The sequence below is a fragment of the Arachis hypogaea genome, chromosome 14 (assembly GCF_003086295.3).
Source record: "Arachis hypogaea cultivar Tifrunner chromosome 14, arahy.Tifrunner.gnm2.J5K5, whole genome shotgun sequence".
Classification (NCBI taxonomy): domain Eukaryota; kingdom Viridiplantae; phylum Streptophyta; class Magnoliopsida; order Fabales; family Fabaceae; genus Arachis; species Arachis hypogaea.
This window is the reverse complement of record NC_092049.1, coordinates 28,360,986-28,384,472: the sequence shown is the minus strand read 5'-3', so window position 1 is coordinate 28,384,472 and position 23,487 is coordinate 28,360,986. Positions and strand designations below refer to the sequence as shown.

The 23,487-nt window shown below is 36.1% G+C and overlaps 4 protein-coding genes across 4 annotated transcripts; 3 read left to right on the top strand and 1 right to left on the bottom strand.

The window, feature by feature from the left end:
• Positions 1 to 451: 451 nt before the first annotated feature.
• On the bottom strand, positions 452 to 2,129 carry LOC112742465 (protein FAR1-RELATED SEQUENCE 5-like). The gene is made up of 4 exons (XM_025791702.1): positions 1,824 to 2,129; positions 1,287 to 1,742; positions 724 to 1,223; positions 452 to 620 (listed from the first exon to the last, which is right to left on the bottom strand). Exons 1-4 carry the CDS (start codon positions 2,127 to 2,129, stop codon positions 452 to 454), a joined length of 1,431 nt encoding a protein of 476 aa, XP_025647487.1.
• Positions 2,130 to 15,007: 12,878 nt separating this feature from the next.
• LOC112742464 (uncharacterized) lies at positions 15,008 to 17,068 on the top strand. Its single transcript, XM_025791700.1, has one exon. It carries the CDS (start codon positions 15,008 to 15,010, stop codon positions 17,066 to 17,068), a length of 2,061 nt encoding a protein of 686 aa, XP_025647485.1.
• A 78-nt stretch (positions 17,069 to 17,146) lies between these two features.
• Positions 17,147 to 17,719, top strand: LOC140178553 (uncharacterized mitochondrial protein AtMg00860-like). The gene has a single exon (XM_072215737.1). It carries the CDS (start codon positions 17,147 to 17,149, stop codon positions 17,717 to 17,719), a length of 573 nt encoding a protein of 190 aa, XP_072071838.1.
• A 4,384-nt stretch (positions 17,720 to 22,103) lies between these two features.
• Positions 22,104 to 23,063, top strand: LOC112742463 (uncharacterized). The gene is made up of 2 exons (XM_025791699.1): positions 22,104 to 22,391; positions 22,902 to 23,063. Exons 1-2 carry the CDS (start codon positions 22,104 to 22,106, stop codon positions 23,061 to 23,063), a joined length of 450 nt encoding a protein of 149 aa, XP_025647484.1.
• The last annotated feature ends 424 nt before the right edge of the window (positions 23,064 to 23,487 follow it).

Here is a 23,487-nt window from a genome sequence, read left to right as displayed (position 1 = left end):
AAATAATTAAAAATTGAGAAAAAAACTTATTACTAATAGTAATGCATAGAATGAACTAAGTGTGAGTAACAGTGACTTTATTTCCAATGAAATCAAAAGTTATGAGAATATGATATCTTGCCTTTAAAAATTTGAGTGAAAATTTATATTCAGTATATAAAAAATGTTGTGTATATATTAAAATTTATATTCAGGTTTGATATAGCATCCTGTGCAAGCGCAAAATCTTCAACCTCTTCGCAACCAAGTGTAACAACATGGGTCAAAGCTAAGTATAGTGCACTGTGTCAAAGCAGTCTTGCCTGTTCCCTTGAATCATTCCCCATTTTCAACATTGTACAGTCTTTTGCAATCTTACACTAGCGCCTAAGGATAAGTGTTTCAGGAATTTCCTCCATACCCTCGTACTTCATGACACAAATATATGGGAACACGGTACGCCATCACTGTCTCACATCTTACACTCACACTCAATCTTTCGGTCATTAGGATCATACAAAACCTTGAATACCCGATCCGGTCTACCCATTTTACTAAAGCTATACACAATGGTCATGCTGATGCTCTCCCTTCCCTGAAACAATAGCGTTGCAACACCCTTGATTTGCTTCTTAACCTCCCTAAAAACAACTCTTGTATACAGCTTCGACGCAGACAACTCTATTGCATTTAATCCAGTATTTAAAACGGGTGTGTAATAAGTGAGTAAAATTGTGCAGTAACCTCATTGTTCCGAAATCTTTCACAACCCTATCCAAGCTGTGAACCAGTTCAAGAATGCTATCCGTTGACTTTAGGAACGCTTTAATGAAAGAATTGATTCCTTCACATCTTGACGTTGTCCTATATCCGGCGCAAAAGGTCCCCCTCAGATAGGCCGTTGCCCAACTCTCTTTAATGTCATATGTCGCTTGCACCCATGTATTTTGGCCTAGGCTGAGAGACTCGATTGAGGTCCTCCAATATCTCTCGAACTCGTCAACATGAAAGTTTACATAGATAGCCTTTTTGAATACTTTCCGAAATTCAGCTTCCTTTACCCGTTGGACACAATTTTTCTCCAGATGCCATGCACATAGTCTGTGCTTGGCTGAAGGCATCACCTCCGCAATGGTAGCGCGCATTGCCTTATCCCCATCCGTCACAACAAGGTTCATTGTTCTTTGACCCATAACATCCAAAAGGTTCGTCAGAACCCATCTGTAAGTGCAGACCTCCTCATCCTGAAGCAAGGCAAATCCGAAAATGCAAGTTTGCCTGTGATGATTTGTCTACGAGAACACCACCAGAGGTTTCTTGTACTTGTTCCCACGGTACATCGCGTCAAATGCAACGACATCACCAAACAACTCATAATCGGATTTCATGAAACCGTCCACCCAAAATAAGTTACCCAACCGATTATCTACAGTCGTTGTGTATCTAGCGACTGACATAAGGTCCGCATTTTCCTTCCCCTCCAAGTAGCTTATAGTTGCAGCCGCATCCCCATCCAAGATTCGTGCTCGCCGTTGACTGTCAACATAGTTGTACAAATCCCTTTTTGTAAATCGAAGCATGTTGTAGCCACCCGATTGGCCTGCCATGTAAGCCATTATCTTCGAGGTAGGGATTCCGAATTGCTTCATGCTATTCACTTGAGCCTTATCCCCGTCGCTCATTTTTCGGTGACTTGGCAACAAGTTGCAAAACGCAGCCGGGGCCATGTCGTGGTTGTGTTTATCAATAATCTTTTGCACTCTCTACACATTATCATGGACATCATAGTATATTTTCAATTTCTCCTTGCAGTCTGTGCGACTCTCTAGCCGCTCCTCCCTTACTCGTTCTGGCTGATCATAATGCTTGTCACTCCTCGTGCCCTGACGATGACAGAAGAAGTCCTGCCTCACCAAAACACCGTCAACCCATCCCACATCCCCCTTGCGAACACCAAACCCCCATGTCCAGGCAAACTCCTTGTAAGCATTGTAGGCCTCCTCCTCAGAAGTGAAAACTGTATGCAAGAAGTCCTCAGCGATAACTAACACAGGCATATTGCCGTGAACATCCCCCTGTGAGCGATGCGATTCTTTGTTCGATTCCGAGTGACTTGTTCCCATGCCAAAAAAAGCCAGTATTGTCGTCATCATCAGAGGGCCCTAAAGAACCACACACACCCAATGACATCTCAGATGACTCTTCGTCATTATCGCTTGAGTAAAGGTCAAAATCCATTTGGCTTGAAACTGCAAAACCAGCATATATAAAAGGAAATAAACAAAGCTGAGCAGCAATGACGAACTTACAAATAAAATTAGAATTAATAGAAACAGTGAAAACATAGAGAAAACATTAAATATGCACTAATGAATGGGAGGTCAAACGCTACTCAAAGTCTTCTGCTCATACGATTAAGAATTCTAGATTAAAAATATCGTCCTAAGATATGAGGAAATGGTTTTCACGAACTCCAATTTAATAATATGAGTCATAGCCATCAATATCCATGTCAATCGAAGTTAATTTCACACAACTGAATCTCTCAAAATTAATCTACCGTTGGTTATCATGTGTGGCATCCTCATAAAATTTTTGTCTGAAAAATTAAAATGGTAACTTACAATTTTTTTTCTCAGTTTACACGAATATAGTATAACTTACAATTTTTTTTCTCAGTTTACACGAATACAATTATATCAATATATTTATACATATATTTAAACTTTTTAACATAACAGCTTAAATTAAAGCACTAATAATTTATGAAATATCTTTAAATTAAATAAACAAATATACCTAATTCTTCTTCCGAGTTTTGTAATGTTTTCACCTTTGCTTCCAAAAGGTTTCAACTGCTTTCAGTACAACGTTTGCTTGTTCCTTAACTTTAGGGTATAAACATTAATTATTACAATGATACTGTGTTTTATTATGTTTAAATTTGTCAAAATTCTATTCCAACCGTTATATTTAAAGTAAAACATTTGAAGTAATTGTGAGGTAGAGTTATTATTTTTTTTGTTGGTCAAGAGATAGAGTTATTAGGTTAAGTGAGGGAGATGACAGATAGTAATTATGGGAGACGGAAGAATTCAAATGTTTAATTAAAGAATACAACAAGAGAGATTCATACCAGTGTTCACGAGTTTCGCAGTTCGTACAATTGCTAATTACCTCCCAAAAACTGACATCACCACAAATATCACAAGGTTGAATCTGCATAGAGATAATGAATGCAAACATATCAACAATGAATGAATAACAATTAATATTATAACTTAGAGAAGTAAGAAGCAAGGATAACTGCAGAAGGCAAAAGTTGAGTATTGTTAAATTCAGTTTTAACAGCTTGCGCTTAATACTAAAAATTGTAACTTCCAGCAACCAATTTATTTTAAAGAAAAGAATATCATTAACTAACAGAGAAGTACAAATCAAGAAAATTTAAAAAACAATTACGGTGAAGAAACACAAAAAAATAAGAGGTCATTGAGGTGTAACTTTTATGGGCAGCCAATGCATGAGCCTCCCACTTGGCACACATCTACAGTTTTATTGGAGAGACACAATTTTTTGAAGGAAATGGTGGTACACAGTTGCACATAATATACACATATTTTGTGTCTCTTCAGGAAGTTCAAACATGAATTTTTTATGTTGCATTGGACATAAATTTTTAATCTATTTTTACCTTTAATATTTTGTCAATTTCCCAAATCTACCCTCCTTCCCCTAACCGTTCCCTTTTTCTCCTTCATTCTCACCAAGAGGCTGTCTTTTGCTTCTCTCCCATGACAACAATTCTCTCTCTTCCTCCCTCCATCCCTCCCTCCTAGTGACGGACTCAGAAAATTTATGTTAGGGGGCAAAAATAATATACATTACTATTAAAAGATATATTAATTCAAATTTTAAAAAAATAAAAGTGCACATTAATTATTTATATACAAAAAAAATCAAAAATTACATATAATAAAATATAACAAAAAATATTATTTGAAATATTTTTCTATTACAATTTCTATCTAAATTAGTAAATTGATCAATTGACTTTAGAAATTTGTATGCAACATAATTACATATAATAAAATAGAACAAAAGATAAATAAATAAATAATAAGGATTACTAAATTAAGAATAAAATAAAATATATAAATTCATGAAGAGAATAAAAAATTAGATTAATACCAAAATTATAATTGCTTGAATTAAAATTTACAATTAAAAATATCAAAAAGAGAAACAATAAAATTGAAAGATACATAGAATTACAGAGAGTTATATTAAAATATAGAAAATTTAAAATTTAGTTTTTAATGAAGATCAGAGAAGATGACCACTAAAAAATAAATAGAAAAAAAAGATTGAAAATATGAAACTAAAAAGAGGGTTTAAGAGAATAAAGAAGTGGTGATGGCTGAAATTTGAAAATGAAAAAATACTAAATTTAATTAGGTTAACTAATAGTTAAAATAATAAAAAGATAAAGTAGATATGAGACTTTACATAATTAGACTTAATTTATTTGTAGTAAAATTATTTAAAATTTAAAATAAGACATATATATATATATATATTAAAAGAAAATTGAAATAAGAGTGGGGCAAGTGCCCCCTTATCACATTAGATAGGTCCGTCCCTGCTCTCTTCCCATTTTTTTTATAATAATCTATATCTGGGTTATGTTACTTCTATATTTGAGTTATTAAAAATATCAGTAGTGACTGTGTCAATCTTAAAAGAAAAGTAACAAATTGAAGTGGGGATAATGCATGTGGTGTTACTATAATATGGTATTTATGATGGAAAAAGAAGAATGATATTCATATTTTAATTTATGTGTGATTTGTGTCTTGTGTTATGTATTATTACCAAACAAACCAAAAAAAAATTATATGTATTCAAATGTCTATGTCTATTTAAATATAATGTCTATGTCTTATTTTCTTCTACCCATTAACTAAACACAGTCATATGGAACCCAAGTTCTTGGGTTGCGTGCCAAGAGATGCCAGAACCTTAGAATCTTGTAACAAAAAAATAACTATATACTAATATTTAGTACTAGTAAAAGCCATCTAATAATCATGGGGTTTTAAAGGACAAGAAGAACACGTATATACTATGAATTATAGAACAGTAATTTCCACTTAGAACAATTGAAATGGAACTCAAGATACAAGATAATTGGTGGAGCTTTTCTTGTTCAGTGAAGCCAAAACACAAACAGAAGATTGGCATGGAATATGTTATCATGACATGAAATCAAACTGGTGGTTGATATTGTTATGGGAAGTTTTTTCTGAGAAGAATTATTAAATAGCACACAAGCAAAATATAATAGGGACAATGTTGTTTCTGATAAGATTATATGTTTGCAAGTAATTAGTGGCAACAAGACACTCGTGATTTTTTAGAATATGATTTTTTTATGAAACGGGAAGAAGATAGTGTGGAAAAGCGGCCAAATGCAATGAAAATGGGAACACTTTAATATAAAGCAAGTACATTTTACTCCGTTAGATTTCTACTTATTTAACTTTAGTCCCTAACCATATAGTTCAAAGAGGGCAAGATGCATTTTTCTAAAGTCCAGTTAATTTGAGATGTGCTCTAGTGAGCTCGATAGAGTGCCAGGTAAAATCCATCAATTTGTATAGTTCAAATTGCATGTTTTTTAAATTCTAACCGAAAGTGCAAAAGTTCAACAATTCAACAGGAGATCAAAAAGCATATTTCTAAATAATGTTCCAGTTATGTTAAGTAAAAAAAATCAGCAAAACTTCAGCTACACATATCCAATAATTTTCCTTTCACATCACGCCTGTTCTACCAAAGAATATTAATGAATTTCTGTATAAGAATTCCATACCAATAGCTAATCTATTTCAGCAAAAATGGTTTGTAGTTAATTTATAATGCAAACACGAAAAACATAATTATGGCATCATGCCTTATGCAATAGATAACAGTGCACTATCTTATGTGAATTTGCAATGCAATGAAAAATAAGAAAAATACCAGTGATTGTGGACTGCCGATGAGAAATCGAAGCAGAAGGAGATGATGACTCCGAGTTCCGATCAGGCCTCTGGAGCCAAGAGCTCGATTACAATTTCGCTGCTGCTTTGGGATGACGCAGTTACGGCAAAGAAGCTTCTACTCACCGCGTCTCAACGCAATCCAGCCCACCTCTACCTGTTCTGCTTAGAGAAGCCTCCTGTGTCCACTGCCATCGAGTACACTCCTATGGTTATCCGTTGAACTGGTTGTGGTGGTGCAAAATCCTCTCACCGTTACTCACACTCTCACAGGTAGGTTGAAGATTCGGTGCTAGTAGCTCAATTACAGTTGTTCCAAGTCTTCTTTCCTAACACTATCAATAGATTTTTTAACCCTATCCAGCCCCAACACCCACCCAGTCCGAAACCAGATCCACTACTGATACTATCCTTCAAAAAAGTCTTGCCAGCCCATAAATATAAACAGAGTTTCTTCCCTAAAAATTGTTAAGCCGAACTGCAATAGAAGGTGTAAGCACCGCTGTCCGTAAGCCTCAGCCTGTATCTAGAAAAATATTCCACACGAAACACGCGTCGCTAGATTTCTAATAATAAAAAATTTTCTGTAAAACAACATCTATACCATAGTGTGCACCATATATTAATCTCGAATGGTGTTCCTTTATGTTAGTTGGGATTTGTGTAACAAGATTTTTATAACATTCACTTTAAAAGTACTCTACATGAGTATATGACCGACCCATCTCCTCGGTGTTTCTTATTCGAAATTGAAATGTCAGAAATGTAAACTTATTTTAGCGGAAGCATTAATTAGGATCTTAAAAGTTATGATTTTCATACCTGGATTGGTTGCCATAACAAGTCCTGATTACGGTAGAGTTGAACTTTAAGGCTGATTTTGTTGAGTTTTGGTTACAGTAGAGTTGATCTCCAACACTGGTTTCTCTCCCCTTCCTTTCCTTCAGACGTTCATCAGGATGGCAGTTTCACGCTCTTTTCAGTGAGTGAAAACTGTAAAACGTCGTGTGTATTGAGGCAGAGGGAGGACCATTTTTATATGTGATATAATCTTTAAATCTAATGCGTCCATCAAACATTAGCATTAACGGATGAGATTAAGTCATTAATGATTTATAAATAATTACAATTAGGCCACAATAGAAGTTTAAATTACAATAAACTTTCAACATTCTCCCACTTGGCCTAAGTGTAATCATATTCTCACACATTACATAATTGCTTTAATATAGTAAAATACTTTGTGTGAGTTATGGCAGTCATGCATTTAATATGAAATACATTTCTTTCCATATACTACAACCACTAGCATCTTACTACACAAGCTACATAAATAACACAATTTTATATCGGTCCCATAAAGTTTCTAGATCATTATGTTATAACTCATACAATAATATTACTTTAACTAGAAACAACAAACTATCAATGTTCAGAAAACACATAAATAAACATAGTGAGCTCAGAGTGTTAGCATCATTCAGAAGAACCAAGACCCATTCTATGTACATGTTCCTTAAATGTCTTTGGTTGCAATCCTTTAGTCAATGGATCAGCAATCATAAGTTCTGTTCTAACATGTTCTATGGACACTCTTTGTTTTCAAACTTCCTCCTTAACGCCAAAGTACTTTATTTCCATATGCTTGGCACCTTTAGAATATCTATCATTTTTTGAGAAAAATACTGCTGCAGAATTATCACAATAAATTTTCAATGGCCTAGCAATTGAGTCAACAATGCCAAGTCCTGAAATGAAATTCCGCAGCCATAAAGCTTGATTTGTAGCTTCAAAACATGCTACAAATTCTACCTCCATAGTAGATGTTGCTATAACACTTTGTTTGGAACTTTTCCATGATATGGCAGCTTCTTCAAATAAGAATAAGTAGCCAAATGTAGACTTTCTTGTGTCAGCACATCCACCAAAATCTGAATCTGAGTAACCAATTACTTCTAATTGGCTAGACCTTTTGTACATGAGCATATACTTCTTTGTACCTTGAAGATATCTTAAAACCTTCTTTGCAGCTTTCCAATGATCCATTCCAGGATTACTTTGATACCTTCCAAGCATTCCTACTGCAAAGCTAATGTCCGGTCTTGTGCAAGTTTGCACATACATAAGACTTCCCACTACAGAACTATATGGAATTCCTTCCATTCGCTTCCGTTCTATGTCATTTTTTGGGCATTGCATAAGACTAAATTTTTCCCCTTTTTGAATTGGTGCAATTCCTGCGGAACACTTTTCCATGTTGAACCTCTCTAGAACTTTATTTATATAGGCCTTCTGAGACAATCCTAACAATCCTTGTGATTTATCATGAAAAATTTCAATTCCTATCACATAGGATGCCTCTCCCATATCTTTCATTTCAAAGTTTCTAGAAAGATATTCTTTAGTCTCACGCAACATTCCCAAATTATTTGTTGCAAGCAAAATATCATCAACATATAAGACTAGAAAAATAAACTTACTCCCACTGACCTTTCGGTATATGCATACATCAACAACATTTTCTTCAAAACCGAAAGAAAGAATGGTATTATTAAACTTAATATACCATTGTCGTGAGGCTTGTTTTAGTCCATATATTGATTTCTTAAGTTTACACACCATACGACCTTTTCCTTCAGTTGGAAAACCTTCAGGTTGATCCATATAAACTTCTTCATCAAGATTACCATTAAGAAAGGCAGTTTTTACATCCATTTGATGTAACTCTAAGTCATAATGAGCCACAAGTGCCATAATGATACGCAATGAATCTTTCTTAGAAACAGGTGAAAATGTTTCTTTATAATCAACACCATTCTTTTGAGTAAATCCTTTAGCAACAAGTCTAGCTTTATATCGTTCAACATTGCCCTTTGAGTCTCGCTTAACTTTGAAGACCCATTTACAACCAATACATTTAGCACCTTCTGGCAATGCAACAATATCCCAAACTTTGTTATCTTCCATGGATTTTAACTCTTCTTTCATGGCATCAATCCATTTTTCTGAATCATCACTATTTATGGCTTGTGTAAATGAAACTGGATCTTTAGATATTCCAATATCTTCTTCTTGTAAATAAGTCTCATAATAGCTTGGAATAGCTGACTTTCTTTCCCTTTGAAATCTCCTCAATGGTATTTCTTGAGACTCATTTCTTTCTGATATTTGTGAGCTAGTTTCTTTATTGGGAGCATTATCATGCAAATCTTGTTCATCACTATTAATGTGTTCAACAATAGTTGGAACAAATCCTTGAGTAGGTGTGGATAAAGGAACACTAACATGTATAGGAACATTAACTTTAATTTCCTTTATTTCTACATTTTGATGATTTTCACTCCCACTAACTTCACCATTTTCAAAGAATTTTGCATTACCAGTTTCTACAATTCTTGGACTATGGTTTGGACAATAAAAAATATACCCTTTAGACTTCTCTGAATAGCCAATAAAATAGCCACTCACTGTTCGAGAATCTAATTTCTTTTCTTGTGGATTAAATATTCTTGCTTCTGTTGGGCAACCCCAAACATGTAAATGCCGTAAACTGGGTTTCCTATTAGTCCATAACTCAAAAGGAGTTTTTGGAACAGCTTTACTAGGAATTCTATTTAGCAAATACATGGCAGTCTTTAATGCATACATCCACAAGAATTTGGGTAAAGAAGGATTGCTCATCATACTTCTAACCATATCCATTAACGTTCGATTACGCCTTTCTGCCACACCATTTTGTTGTGGTGTGTATGGCATTGTATATTATGCACATATGCCATGTCTTTCTAGAAGTTTTGCAAATGGACCTGGACATTGTCCTGTTTCATTATGTTTTCCATAATATTCACCACCTCTATCTGACCTAACAACTTTTATCTTTTTGTCTAATTGCCTTTCAACTTCTTTAATATAAATCTCAATAGCATCAACTGCTTGAGACTTTTCTTTAAGCAAATAGACATATCCATAACATGAAAAGTCATCAATAAAAGTGATGAAATATTTTTCTCCACCAATAGATGGAGCATCAAAAGGTCCACATACATCAGTGTGTATAATTTCAAGAAGCTGACTACTTCTTGTGGCACCTTTCTTATTTTGTTTGGTTTGTTTTCCCTTAATACAATCCACACATAAACCAAGATCAGTAAAATTTAGATTTTGTAAAATCTCATTCTTTACTAATCTTTCTATTCTTTCCTTGGATATGTGACCCAAGCGTTTATGCCACAAGAATGCAGAACTTTCTCTAGGCATATTTGGCCTAGCTACATCATTCTGATACTCAATAAGCAAGGATTCAGAAAATTGATCAAAAAGTTTTAATCTATACAAGCCATCAATTAAAACACCATAACCAACAATATTAGAATTTTTGAATAAATTAAAACAACCATGTCCACCATTAAAAGAAAAACCACAATTGTCCAACTTTGAAACAGAAATTAAATTCCTAGACATTGAAGGTACATAAAGAGTCTTAGGTAAATCTAAATGAAAGCTTGTATCCAACACCAAACGATAAGTTCATATTCCTTCAATTGGCGCTTTCACACGGTTTTCCATGTAGAGGAACATCTTACTTTGGTTTGTGGTTTGGATCGTAAGGAATCCCTGCATTACATTAGATACATGAGTTGTAGCACCATAATCAAGCCACCAAGAATTATGAGGAATATCAATTAAATTTGATTCATAAGTACATACATATGTTTCAAATATACCTTTCTTTTCGAACCATGCCTTACGTTTAGGACAATCCTTTTGGAAATGTCCTTCCTTCTTACAGAAATGACACTGTTTTGTATTGGCATGTCCTTTCTTCTTAAAATTCTTGGGCTTTGTCTTTAATTTTTTTCTGATTTGCCAGCTCCTTGAACCAAGTTGACAGAATGACCACCACAATTCTTAAGTCTATTTTCTTCCTGTATGAGCTTTCCAATTAATTCATTAACATCCCATTTTTCCTTCATGACATTATAATTAATTTGAAAATCTCCATACTCAGAAGGTAATGAGTTCAGAATGAATTGCATCATAAAGGAGTCATCAACTGTCATACCCAGTGACTTTAATTTTGCAGCAATATTAGTCATCTCAATAGTATGCTCTTGCATGCTCTTAGACCCATCAAACTTCATGGCCGTGAGCTGTGACATTAATGTACTAGCAAGTGACTTATCAGCAGAACGGAAGCGGTATTCCACAAACGCAAGATATTCTTTAGCACTTTCTGTTTGTGGAAGGGTAGTCTTAATATTGCTTGCAGTAGTCATTCGCATAAACATAAGGCTTAATCTGTTAGAACGTTCCCATGTCTTAAGTGCATACTTTTCATCCTCATCATTGTCATCAGTGACAATGGGTTTCTCTTCTAAAAGTGACAAGTCAAGATCCAAAAGACCTAAATGGAACTTCACTTGTTCACTCCATTTAGAAAAGTTTAAGCCATTAAACATGGTAACAGATGAAGCTTGCGAATGAATTGAAATACCTGTCATTTAATCATACAATGCTCATATTAATTTTAATTTTATCATCTATTCAGATTACAGAACATAACAAGCATATTACAGTTCACCTTTGGGTAAAATTCTATAATATACTAACATATTAACATACAAATAAATGCCATATTTATCATACTTGAAAATTAAAATTCTCTGCCAAATACATATACCATCTTTGGACAATACATATATCTGACCCAAGAATAATAATTTTTTTTTCTCGTTCAAGTCTATTAATAATAGAAGAGATTTCCTTTGGGTAAATCTAATTCTAAAATTAATTAACACATTATTAAATATACTGGCATTTTACGTTATAATTTGGTCACTTTGGTGTACACAAGCAGTAAATAATCTAAATAAATTTAATACTATAAATAAAATATTTATAGACTTTTCATAAAATTAGAGTACATTACGTACTCAAAATAATTTCATAATTGTCATCAATACTAAACTTAAACTCAAGATTAAATTCATACATGAGTATAATTTATGATCAAATTAAAATATTCAGAAGAAAACATATAGAACATATACAACTACAAATATGCAGTTTTGATGGCATGAAATTTGAAACCCACTTAATTAAAATCCAATTATAAATAATTAATCAGAAACATGCAACACCGTGGATATCATAATTAGATCAGAGAAAATCACATACTTTCAAAACACATGCTCTGATAGGGGTGCACATGGGCCAGGTAAAGCCGGGTTTGATGTGACCCAGACCCGACCCGAAATATACACCGGGTCTATTTATTAGACCCGAATTCGGCCCTAGACCCGATGAAACCAATACACTTTTGGGCCACAATTATACCGGGTGAAAACCGGACCGTTAACATTACATTACGTTGATACCTTCTTGTAAGCTAGCATGTAAAAATATTCAAATTTCTAAGACTCCAACCATTAGTTAACATGGTAAAATTCACTTAGAAAAATATAACAAGAACCAACCCTTCTTCAAAATTAAAGCATAACCACAATCAATACTAAAGCATAACCACAATCAATACTAATATTGTCTAATAATACCAAATATTTAAATCAATACAAATAACACAATCTTATGTATTAGTCTAAAGTCTTATGCATTCTAAACATAAAACATTAATTTATACTTTATAGTCTTATAATGACTAATAACACAAAATATTAAGGTTTACAATACTTAAATTCCACATAAGAATAGTCATGATCCATCACTAATAACACAAAATATTAATTGTGTATGATGACCGGGCCACCGGGCCGACTTCGGGTGACCCGAGCTATGGCCCGGACCCGACCCGAAATAATGACCGGGTCTATTTTTTAAACCCGTACCCGACCCTAAACCCGATGAAATCACACTAAATTAGTCCTTAAAGTGTTCGGGACCGGGCCGGACCTTCGGGCCGGGCCGGGTCTGTGCACCCCTATGCTCTGATACCACATGTAAACTTATTTTAGCGGAAGCATTAATTAGAATCTTAAAAGTTATGATTTTCATACCTGGATTGGTTGCCATAACAAGTCCTGATTACGGTAGAGTTGAACTTTAAGACTGATTTTGTTGAGTTTTGGTTATAGTAGAGTTGATCTCCAATACTGGTTTCTCTCCCCTTCCTTTCCTTCAGTTTCACGCTCTTTTCAGTGAGTGAAAACTGTAAAACGTCGTGTGTATTGAGGCAGAGAGAGGACCATTTTTATATGTGATATAATCTTTAAATCTAATGCGTCCATCAAATATTAGCATTAACGGATGAGATTAAGTCATTAATGATTTATAAATAATTACAATTAGACCACAATAGAAGTTTAAATTACAATAAACTTCCAACAAAAAACTTTTTTTTTTCTAGTGATGACTTGAATGTCAATATCAATTATTGCACCTTTTTTCTCTCGTCTGTTCCTAACTTTCCATTAACCTTCCAATTTGTTTGTTAGTTTATGGCTTTGTGTTCCATAATATAGAAATTTATTATTTTACTTGTGAGTTTAATACAACAAAAAGTTTATATAGTTTGCACATTAATTATTCTATTAAAGTTAACGAGAATATTATCATAAAAAAAAGTTAACGTGAATATTTATATTTACTATTAGATACTATTAACAAGTGTCTTAAAACTAAGTTAAAAGTAGTAATTAAAGTGCTTTGTAGAGAAAAATTTTTATGAGAAAGTTAAATAATTGAAATGATAAGGGTTATTAACAATGTCAAGGGCACTTTACTTATCTTAAACAGTTTTCTAACTTCTATACTTTTTTCATACAATAAATATTTTTGAAAACTTAAATTTTTTAGTTTTCTAATAGAAAGTGTTTACGTTTTACTCCTTAACAAGAGTCTTTAGTTAAATTCTAGTGATGGTCATTACTCTCTCCTTTTCAAATCATCTGTCTCTTTCACTTTTTTATTAATTGAAATATTAATGTATTTAGCCAAAAGTGTGTTCAAGTACTTTAAATTTTTTTTTTAATATGCTCAAAAGGTGAAAGAGACAATTAATTTAAGAAATGAATATTGTGATATTTTTTTCACATAATTAAACTTACGTTCCCGCTTTAACGGTTCATTCTAAAGGAAAATCAATCAGTGTTGTTGCAATACAAAATGGTTTTTCTTACATAATGGTCCAATACATCACTAGTCATAGAATTACATGAAAATATCATGTGCCTATGAACATATAGAAGGGAGACTCCCACTACATCTTGGCAATTTTGCTTGTGACCACAATCTTATCACTGTTTTGGACGAGAGAGATCTTATGCATTATTTAGATTATTTTATGTTATACTAATTTACTTGTATAAACTTGAACTTGTTCTTGAGGATTATACATATTTTGTTATTTTGAACAATTCCACAAAAAAATTCTTTAGCAAAAATTTTATTTTTTGTGATTAAATTTTGTTTATCAAAATATCCTTCAAAATATTTTTAATAATTAAATTATTTTTTTGCTAAGATATTCTGTAAGGAATAAAAATGAAAAAGAGTACGTGAAGGAAGGTCATGCAGAATCAGTACCAAGGAGTGAGAGGAAAAAAAAGTTAGTTATTGGAAACGGACAGCTGTCAAACGATCCTTCAATTGAAGAAATCAGGAGAAGCACGAGGGGGAGGGTCATTAATAGAAGGCTGGACGACTTTGAGTGGTAGCTATGCAGTGGTAACCTCATTCCCTTCTGAAATTTCTCCTCTGCTCTCTTTTCTTCTCAAATTCTTCCCCTTCTCTAGTCTAATTCTCTCTTTCTGTTCTTGTTCAGGTGCTAATTGTTGTGGCTAAACCTTAGCAATTTTCCATCATTTACTGGGATTGCATTCTGCTGCTCCCTTCTTATTTGTATGAGACAGTGTTACTGTTACATTGAAATTGTTTTTTTTCTTGAATTACCACTGTACTCCTTGTTAATATTACTTAATATCACGTACTCCTATTAGTTCACCCTTACATTGGTGCTCTCGTTGGCCATGGCGGTGGCTGATAACACTCGAATGAAAGGGATGGAAGCAGATATTAAGCGATTGTTCCAGATGATTGAGACGGTCTCCGAGGAGAACAGAACGGAGCGAGCTCGAGCTTCCGAGGCAGCAGATCTCAAGCTAAATGCGATCCAGTCCTCTCTTGCTCAGCTTCTCAACGAGCGTCCTCACGATCGCTCCCCTTCCGGTGATTCCCGGCATGGTTCGAACTCAGGCTACGATCCTTTCACACGCAATGGTCCTCATCTTCGAAGGGTGAACTTTGATCTGCCTAAGTTTAATGGTTCCGACGCCCTTGGTTGGATTTTTTCTCTCGATCAGTATTTTGAGTTCTTTCGGGTCCCAGAGGAGGAACAACTTGCAATTGCTGCAATTCATATGACAGGTATGGTCATTCCGTGGTACCAAATGTCGCAACGCTCTGCTCCTTTTCGATCATGGGCACAGTTGAAACGCGAGATTGAACTTGAGTTTGGCCCTTCGTTGTTTGAATCCCCACAAGAATTGTTGTTTAAGTTACAACAACAAGGGTCGGTGGGAGATTATTATGCAGAATTTGTTGCCTTAGCCAATCGCACCAATCTTGAACCGCATGAGGCCTTGCGAGATTGCTTCGTGAGTGGTCTTCGGCTTGATATTCGCCGAGAGGTGAAGGCACAATGCCCTCCATCGCTAATGCGGGCCGTCACACTCGCTCGGCTCTATGAAGACAAATTTGCCACCGTCCCTCGCACTACCTACGGCCCCAACAATTTCAGTGCTCAGCAAGCTTCCCAAAACCCCAGCACTCCACAGCGGCCCACTAGCCGCAATAGCCTTCCTCCACTCTTACCCACACCTAACCAGCGACCTTCCACCAGCAATTCCAAGAACTTTGTCAAGCGACTTTCCCCTGCCAAAATTCAGATTCGTCGAGAAAAGGGCCTTTGCTTTTGGTGCGATGAAAAATTTTCGGCATCGCATAAATGTGCTAACAAACACTTGATGTTGCTACAATTGGCGGGAGAAGATGACCCTGCATTAGACGACCTTGGAGAGCTTGTGCAATCTGAGAGTGCCATTTTAGAGCAATTAGAGCAGGACGTCGTAGCACATCATCTTTCATACAATGCCATGCATGGCACTAAAGGACCTTCCACCATTCGACTCAAAGCTATGCTAAACGGGTTGGAGGTGCAAGTTCTTATCGATGGGGGTAGTTCAGACAGCTTCATTCAACCAAGGATTGCAAAGTTTTTAAACCTGCCAGTTGAACCTTGCCTTGGGTTCAAGGTTGTTGTAGGGGACTTCGATGTTCTCACAGTGGAGGGATGCATTTCCAAGATCGATATTCATGTACAAGGCTGCAAAATAACAATTCCTAAGGTGTATGTCCTTCATGTAGCAGGTGGTGATATGGTAATTGGCACTACTTGGCTCGAAACCCTCAAGACCCACATTGTTGATTATGACAGTTCTTTTCTGCGCTTTCTGCATCAAGGTAAATTTGTCACTATTCGTGGTGACAAGACCTTAGCTCCAGCACAAGCACAATTTCACCATATTAGAAGACTTGCTCAGACTGATTCTATAGCCGAAGCCTTCACTCTTCAAGTCCACAAAGCCGACAACAAGTCTATCAACTCTTTAGAGCTGCCTGAGAACATGGACCCTGCCCTGATGTTATTGCTTCATAAATATGCGACGGTGTTTGATCAACCAGTTGGCCTACCTCCGCAGCGAGCTCAAGATCACAGCATTCCTCTCATCCAAGGAGCGGAACCTGTGAAAGTTAGGCCGTATAGAGTCCCGCATAGCCAGAAAGAACAGATTGAAGTCATGGTCCAGCAGATGCTTCATGAAGGTATTATCCAACCTAGTAATAGCCCATTTTCCTCCCCTATTCTGTTAGTTAAGAAGAAAGATGGGACTTGGCGTTTTTGCACCGATTATAGAGCCTTGAACAAAATTACAGTAAAGGATAGTTTTCCGATCCCGACAGTTGAGGAACTACTCGATGAACTATTTGGTGCAACTTTTTTTTCGAAATTGGACCTTCGATCCGGTTAACACCAAATCTTGGTTAAACCAGAGGACCGATTCAAGACGGCGTTTCGCACGCACCAAGGTCACTATGAATGGCTTGTGATGCCTTTCGGCTTGACTAATGCGCCGGCCACCTTCCAAAGCTTGATGAATGATGTATTTCGACCATATTTAAGGAAGTTTGTCTTAGTCTTCTTTGATGATATTCTAGTATATAGTCCTTCTTGGCAGCATCACTTGAATCATTTGGAGATTGTCCTGAAGCTACTGCAACAAGAGACCCTGTATGCTAAGTTCACTAAGTGCCTTTTTGGTGTATCTGAGGTGGATTATTTGGGTCATACAATCTCATCTAATGGTGTCCACATGGATAAAGCAAAGGTTCAGGCTGTGCTGGATTGGAAGCAACCAAAAAACCTCAAGCAGCTTAGGGGTTTTTTGGGTTTAACAGGATACTATAGGCGGTTTATTAAAGGGTATGCAGCCATAGCTTCCCCGCTCACGGATTTACTAAAAAAAGATTCCTTCAATTGGAACGACAAAGCTGAATTGGCTTTCAACCAACTCAAGTCTGCAATCACATCCCAACCTGTACTTGCCTTGCCTAACTTTGCACTACCCTTTGAAGTGGAAACGGATGCCTCGGGCAATGGTATAGGAGCAGTTTTAACATAAGGCAGGCACCCCATTGCATATTTTTCTAAGAAATTGGCTCCTGCTATGCAGCGCCAGTCGGCATATATTAGGGAATTTCATGCTATTACTGAAGCCATTGCAAAATTCAGGCACTACCTCCTTGGACAAAAATTCATTATTCGCACCGATCAACAAAGTCTTAAAGCCTTATTGGAGCAGAATCTTCACACGCCAGAGCAGCACAAATGGCTGCACAAATTGCTGGGCTATGACTTCGAGATTCAGTATAAACCGGGAGCGGAAAATGTACCAGCCGATGCCTTGTCCCGATGCTTCTTGGCAGCCTGGTCAGGGCCTAAATTAGAATGGATTCAAACCTTAAAGGGGGATATTGAAAAGGATTCCACTTTGAAGGACATCCTACAACGCTGCAGCAGCAATACCAATGATGACTTGAACTATACTTGTAGGAATGGCTTGCTATTATGGCGAGGGCGTGTTGTGATTCCTATGCACAGTAGTTTAATTAAACTCATTTTGCATGAATATCATGACAGTAGCATTGGTGGGCACTCAGGAATCGCAAAGACAGTGGAAAGGATTTGCTCTCATTTTTATTGGCCTAATATGCAACGGGATATTCGACGCTATGTCCTTTTGTGTGGCACTTGCCAACAGGCCAAGATGGAAACAAAATCACCAGCCGGCCTCCTGCAACCTTTACCCATTCCGGCTCAAGTATGGGAGGACATATGCATGGACTTTATAACTGCCCTGCCTCCAGTTAATGGTTATTCAGTGATCATGGTCGTCATCGATAGACTCACGAAGTTTGCTCACTTTATTGCGCTCAAACACGACTTTAACAGCAAATCGGTGGCTGAGGCGTTTATTAAAAACATAGTGAAACTTCATGGCTTCCCCAGATCAATTGTCTCGGATAGGGACATGGTATTTGTGAGTAAATTCTGGCAACAATTATTCCAGCTACAAGGTACTAACTTGGCCATGAGTTCGGCATACCATCCGGAAACCGATGGTCAAAGTGAGGTGCTTAACAAGACGTTGGAAATGTACTTACGATGCTTCTGCTACGACACTCCCAAAAAGTGGCTGGACATGCTTCCTTGGGCACAATATTGGTATAATACCTCTGCCCATAGAAGTATAAAAATGTCTCCTTATAAGGCCCTATATGGCAGAGAACCTCCTTCGTTAGTTAAATACGAATGGTGCCAAGAAGATGCAGCCTCCCTACAAGAGATGTTGTTAGCAAGGGATCATCTCTTGGAGCAGCTCAAGGCCAATCTGTCCAGATCTCAGCAATATATGAAGCATTTCGCTGATAGAACCAGAAGACATGTAGAGTTTGAGGTCGGTGACTGGGTCCTTGTGAAGTTGCAACCTTATCGGCAGCATTCAGTTGCCTTAAGGAAGAACCAGAAACTTGGTATGCGCTATTTCGGCCCCTTTAGGATCGACAAGAAACTTAGCGCGGTTGCTTATCGGTTGGTCCTGCCTGCAGAAGCTAAGATCCACAATGTTTTTCACATTTCCACTCTCAAACAATTTCGCGGGGAGCATGATAAATACTACTTACCTCTCCCTCTTCAAACCACCGAATCGGGCCCGATCCTGGAACCATACAAGGTGGTGGGGCAAAGATCCATATTACAAGATGGACAGGAAGTGCCTCAATTGCAGGTGCAGTGGGGACCGACTCCTGAGGCGGACACGACCTGGGAAAATGCTTATCACCTTCGGAAGGCTTACCCGCATCTCAACCTTGAGGGCAAGGTTGAAGTTAATGGGGGGAGTAATGTAAGGAATAAAAATGAAAAAGAGTACGTGAAGGAAGGTCATGCAGAATCAGTACCAAGGAATGAGAGGGAAAAAAAGTTAGTTATTGGAAACGGACAGCTGTCAAACGATCCTTCAATTGAAGAAATCAGGAGAAGCACGAGGGGGAGGGTCATTAATAGAAGGCTGGACGACTTTGAGTGGTAGCTATGCAGTGGTAACCTCATTCCCTTCTGAAATTTCTCCTCTGCTCTCTTTTCTTCTCAAATTCTTCCCCTTCTCTAGTCTAATTCTCTCTTTCTGTTCTTGTTCAGGTGCTAATTGTTGTGGCTAAACCTTAGCAATTTTCCATCATTTACTGGGATTGCATTCTGCTGCTCCCTTCTTATTTGTATGAGACAGTGTTACTATTACATTGAAATTGTTTTTTTTCTTGAATTACCACTGTACTCCTTGTTAATATTACTTAATATCACGTACTCCTATTAGTTCACCCTTACATATTCTTTAATAATTTTTTAATGACTAAATTGTAATTTTACCAAAGTTTTCTTTAACATTTTTTTTTTCATATATCTTACTATTAATCACAATATCAATGCGTGTTATCCTTTGTGCAACCTTTATAACTTTTATAATTTTTTAACCTATTTTATCTATGAAATACAATTATATATCATTGGTTTGATAGCAACTGCAAAAACTACTATGATATAAGAAATCATACTCAGCTTGCTAATTTAAACTTTTAGAATTGAAATATTGGTAATTAGTTAAACAAGTGATGCCATAGTAATAACTAGTAATTACTAACTAATTAACCTATTCTAAAGACCAATTCTGTGGGCACTTTACCGCTGTTCTATATATATAAAGTAGAATACATACTGATTTATTTGCAACTTCAAAATTTATTAGAATATTAAGAAAAGAATATCTGGTGTTTGTTTGATGACAAAGCAGAAAGTGTTGTAATGAGTAATGACAGAAATATTTAATGTGTGAAATATCCAAAAGTGTTACTTACTTGTATGTATTATTAATTTTATTTGTAAATAATGCTTCTATCTTTTATGACGTCAAGCAAACACCACAAATAATAATTAGTAATTATTATAGTCTAAGTGGTGGAAAGTATATATTCATATAATATTGATATAAGAATTGATTAATTAATGAATAATATTAGGAAGACAAAAAATTAGTCAAAATTTATCTTATTTAATATTTATTAATTATCATAATAATTAATAAATACTAAATAAAATAAATTATGTTGTTTTTGATTGATTTTTTTTAGTTATTAAATATTTTTATAATTAATAACTATTTTATAATAATAAGAACGGTACCACAAGTCCACACTAGTCAGAGAAAACACATTAATCAAGGTGCATATAAATTTGTGTCACTAGGTATGAAAGTGATTTCAAAGGAATTCATCACTTCTTTGTTGGTTTGACATATCTAGTAAATGTACTAGAGTTAATAGTCAAAAACGTTCCTGAAAAATACCTCGATTTCCATTTTCGTCCCCAAAAGATAAAATTAATCAAATTTGTCCCCCAAAGATATCCTACTTGGTCACGTTCGTCCTTCCATCATCTCCGTAGCTGAGTTGGCAAACGGCCACTGACGTAGGCCGTTAACTGCCAACGTGGCAGACAACCAAAACGACGCCGTTTTGGTAGAAGGCTCTCCTAGCCTTGAAACGTCGCCGTTCTTCTCTTCTTCTTCACAGTTTGCTTCTTATTCTTCTTTGCATCATCTTCAATTCCCAAGCCTTGCAATTCATCAATGCAAGGTTCTTCTTCACCTTCCCCCAATTTAGCTCCTTCTCCAACCACAATTTCGTCCACAACCTCCTCCACTTCGCAGCTGCTAGCCTGCTACCACCAGAGACCTTCACCTCATCGCCGCCTTCTTCGCACCCTTTCTCGACGGCACATGCTCCGAACAGCTCGTTCTCCGGCTCGATCCCAATCACAGCATCGAAGGTTCCCTTGGCTGCGGCTGGCCATGGGCCGTTGACGCAATCTCCGGCAGTCTCGTCATCGTCATCGGAGAAAATCACGGCGGCGGACTTCACGGCAGCGGCTGCTTTGAGGAATGCAGTAACCCGTATTGTTCTTTGGTTGACTCCATTGGAAAATCATGTTCCAATTCCCAATTAGATTTTTTGTGATTTTTAAATTTTGTGAAATGAAACCCTATTTGCTAAATCTCAGGGAGGAAGCTATGCTATATTAGGCTCCGGAATGTGGCGGTGACTTGAACATCACTGTCTTTGGTCTAATGGCAGAAACTGTTGCCTGAGAAGATTCAATTTGGGGTGATGAGGCATTAATGGCACCTGCAAGAAGCTTAGAGAAAGATCTGAAAGTAGAACAATTAGGCCTTGAAGCAACTGATTTTGCCACAACTACTCTCTCAGCTTCATCAATATCCATTTTCAGTCAGTACTTTTTACAAATAGATGGTCTGTAACTTCCACTCTTCCTCAGAAATAGCAGGAATTCCTGTTGAAATGTAATGATGTATTGATTTGGATTGATTGAATGAGTAGATATTATTGTATAGTAGTGTTTCGGCTCGGAGTTCAATTTTTTAACTTCACCTTTTGATGGCTAATGCTGCTATTGATACTAAATTTTCAGAAGAAGAACCTCCAGAATCGTTGTTTATGAAGGAATTGAAGAGGAGGGGCATGACTCCTACATCATTGCTTGAGGATTACAAGCAGGGCAACTCTGGAGTTGACGAAGAGGTGGTTGTAAATGAACAAGATAGAGGTCTCCCGAGGAGAAATGTTGTCTCAACCGATGTAGAGAGGAGTCTGGAAAATCAGAGGGAGCAATCCATGGCGTTGAACAGTGAAGGTCTTGAGATTGATTCATTGTTAACATTTATCGTTCTTCAATACCATATTATATATATATATATATGAGATTTTGCTGCAATGATTTCATTGTTTGCCAGTAGTTAGTTTATATTTGTCGGTCATGTGTTCCATTGTTTGCACTGCCCCAAGGGTGTCTCATTTTTTAAAGAAAATAGTATTTCAATTTTTTTGTTGGGACATTTTTAATGAGTAACAAGAAACAAGAGAACAAATTATGAATAGGGGAAGAGGAATACAGAAACTCGTTTATAACTTTAACTTGGAGGAACATTTTTCTTGGGATTCAGACCGTTGATCCTCATGATCGTCGCATTCTTTTCAGCTCTTTACTTGGTAAGATCTTTTCCTTTCAACTTCTGCATGACTCTTTTATGCAGCTATTTGCATGTTCATTAATGCATATATTATCTTGGCCATTATGATTTTTCTTTCAGCTATTGACTGGTTAGTTATGACATGTTGGTCTTACACTAACCTATAATTTTGTAATATTGAATGTTGATGCATATAATCTTTTAGAGAATAGGATTTGATGATTTGGTGTGTACTGTGTTGCAGTATTTTGGATCAACTTTTGTCCATGATACAAGCAAGATGTCACTATCACCTCCCCAGTATGTGGATCCTTATGCACTCTTAGAAGATGAAAGGATATCTCAAATAGCACTTCAGCTAAAATAAAAAGCAGCATTTCACATATTTAGGTTAGAAATCCCGTTACAGATATCAAATTTCTGTGTACTTTAGCCTTTGCTGATTAGTTTCTTTGTAAAATATCACCCTGGAACTTGTTACTTCTTGTGTATTGTGCATTCATCGCTGACTCCATTTTTTACAGTTACATTTTTCTTTTTGCATATATGAATAATATATGATATGTAAATTTGAAATTTAAATGAAAGCTCATCAGGTGAAGCATTGCTAAATATTCTTTAATTTTTCTTGAAATGTCTGGAACCTGACAAACAACGAAGGATTGACTAATTTCTAGGGATTTAATATGGTGTCTTAAGCAGGAATTTCTCTCAACATTACTTTTTGGACAAGCATATGAATAGTGCTCTTAAGAGGATCATATTAAGGACTAGTTTGACTAATTTTTAAA

Coding starts and splice junctions, on each gene's coding strand:
- LOC140178553 (XM_072215737.1), top strand. CDS start 17,147: ATGCCTTTCGGCTTGACTAATGCGCCGGCCACCTTCCAAAGCTTGATG.
- LOC112742464 (XM_025791700.1), top strand. CDS start 15,008: ATGGCGGTGGCTGATAACACTCGAATGAAAGGGATGGAAGCAGATATT.
- LOC112742465 (XM_025791702.1), bottom strand. CDS start 2,129: ATGACGACAATACTGGCTTTTTTTGGCATGGGAACAAGTCACTCGGAA. Junction 1,743..1,823: donor ATTATGATCAGCCAGAACGA/GTAAGGGAGGAG, acceptor GATAATGTGTAG/AGAGTGCAAAAGATTATTGA. Junction 621..723: donor AAAGATTTCGGAACAATGAG/GTTACTGCACAA, acceptor AGTTGTTTTTAG/GGAGGTTAAGAAGCAAATCA.
- LOC112742463 (XM_025791699.1), top strand. CDS start 22,104: ATGGCTAATGCTGCTATTGATACTAAATTTTCAGAAGAAGAACCTCCA. Junction 22,392..22,901: donor ATTCATTGTTAACATTTATC/GTTCTTCAATAC, acceptor ATAATCTTTTAG/AGAATAGGATTTGATGATTT.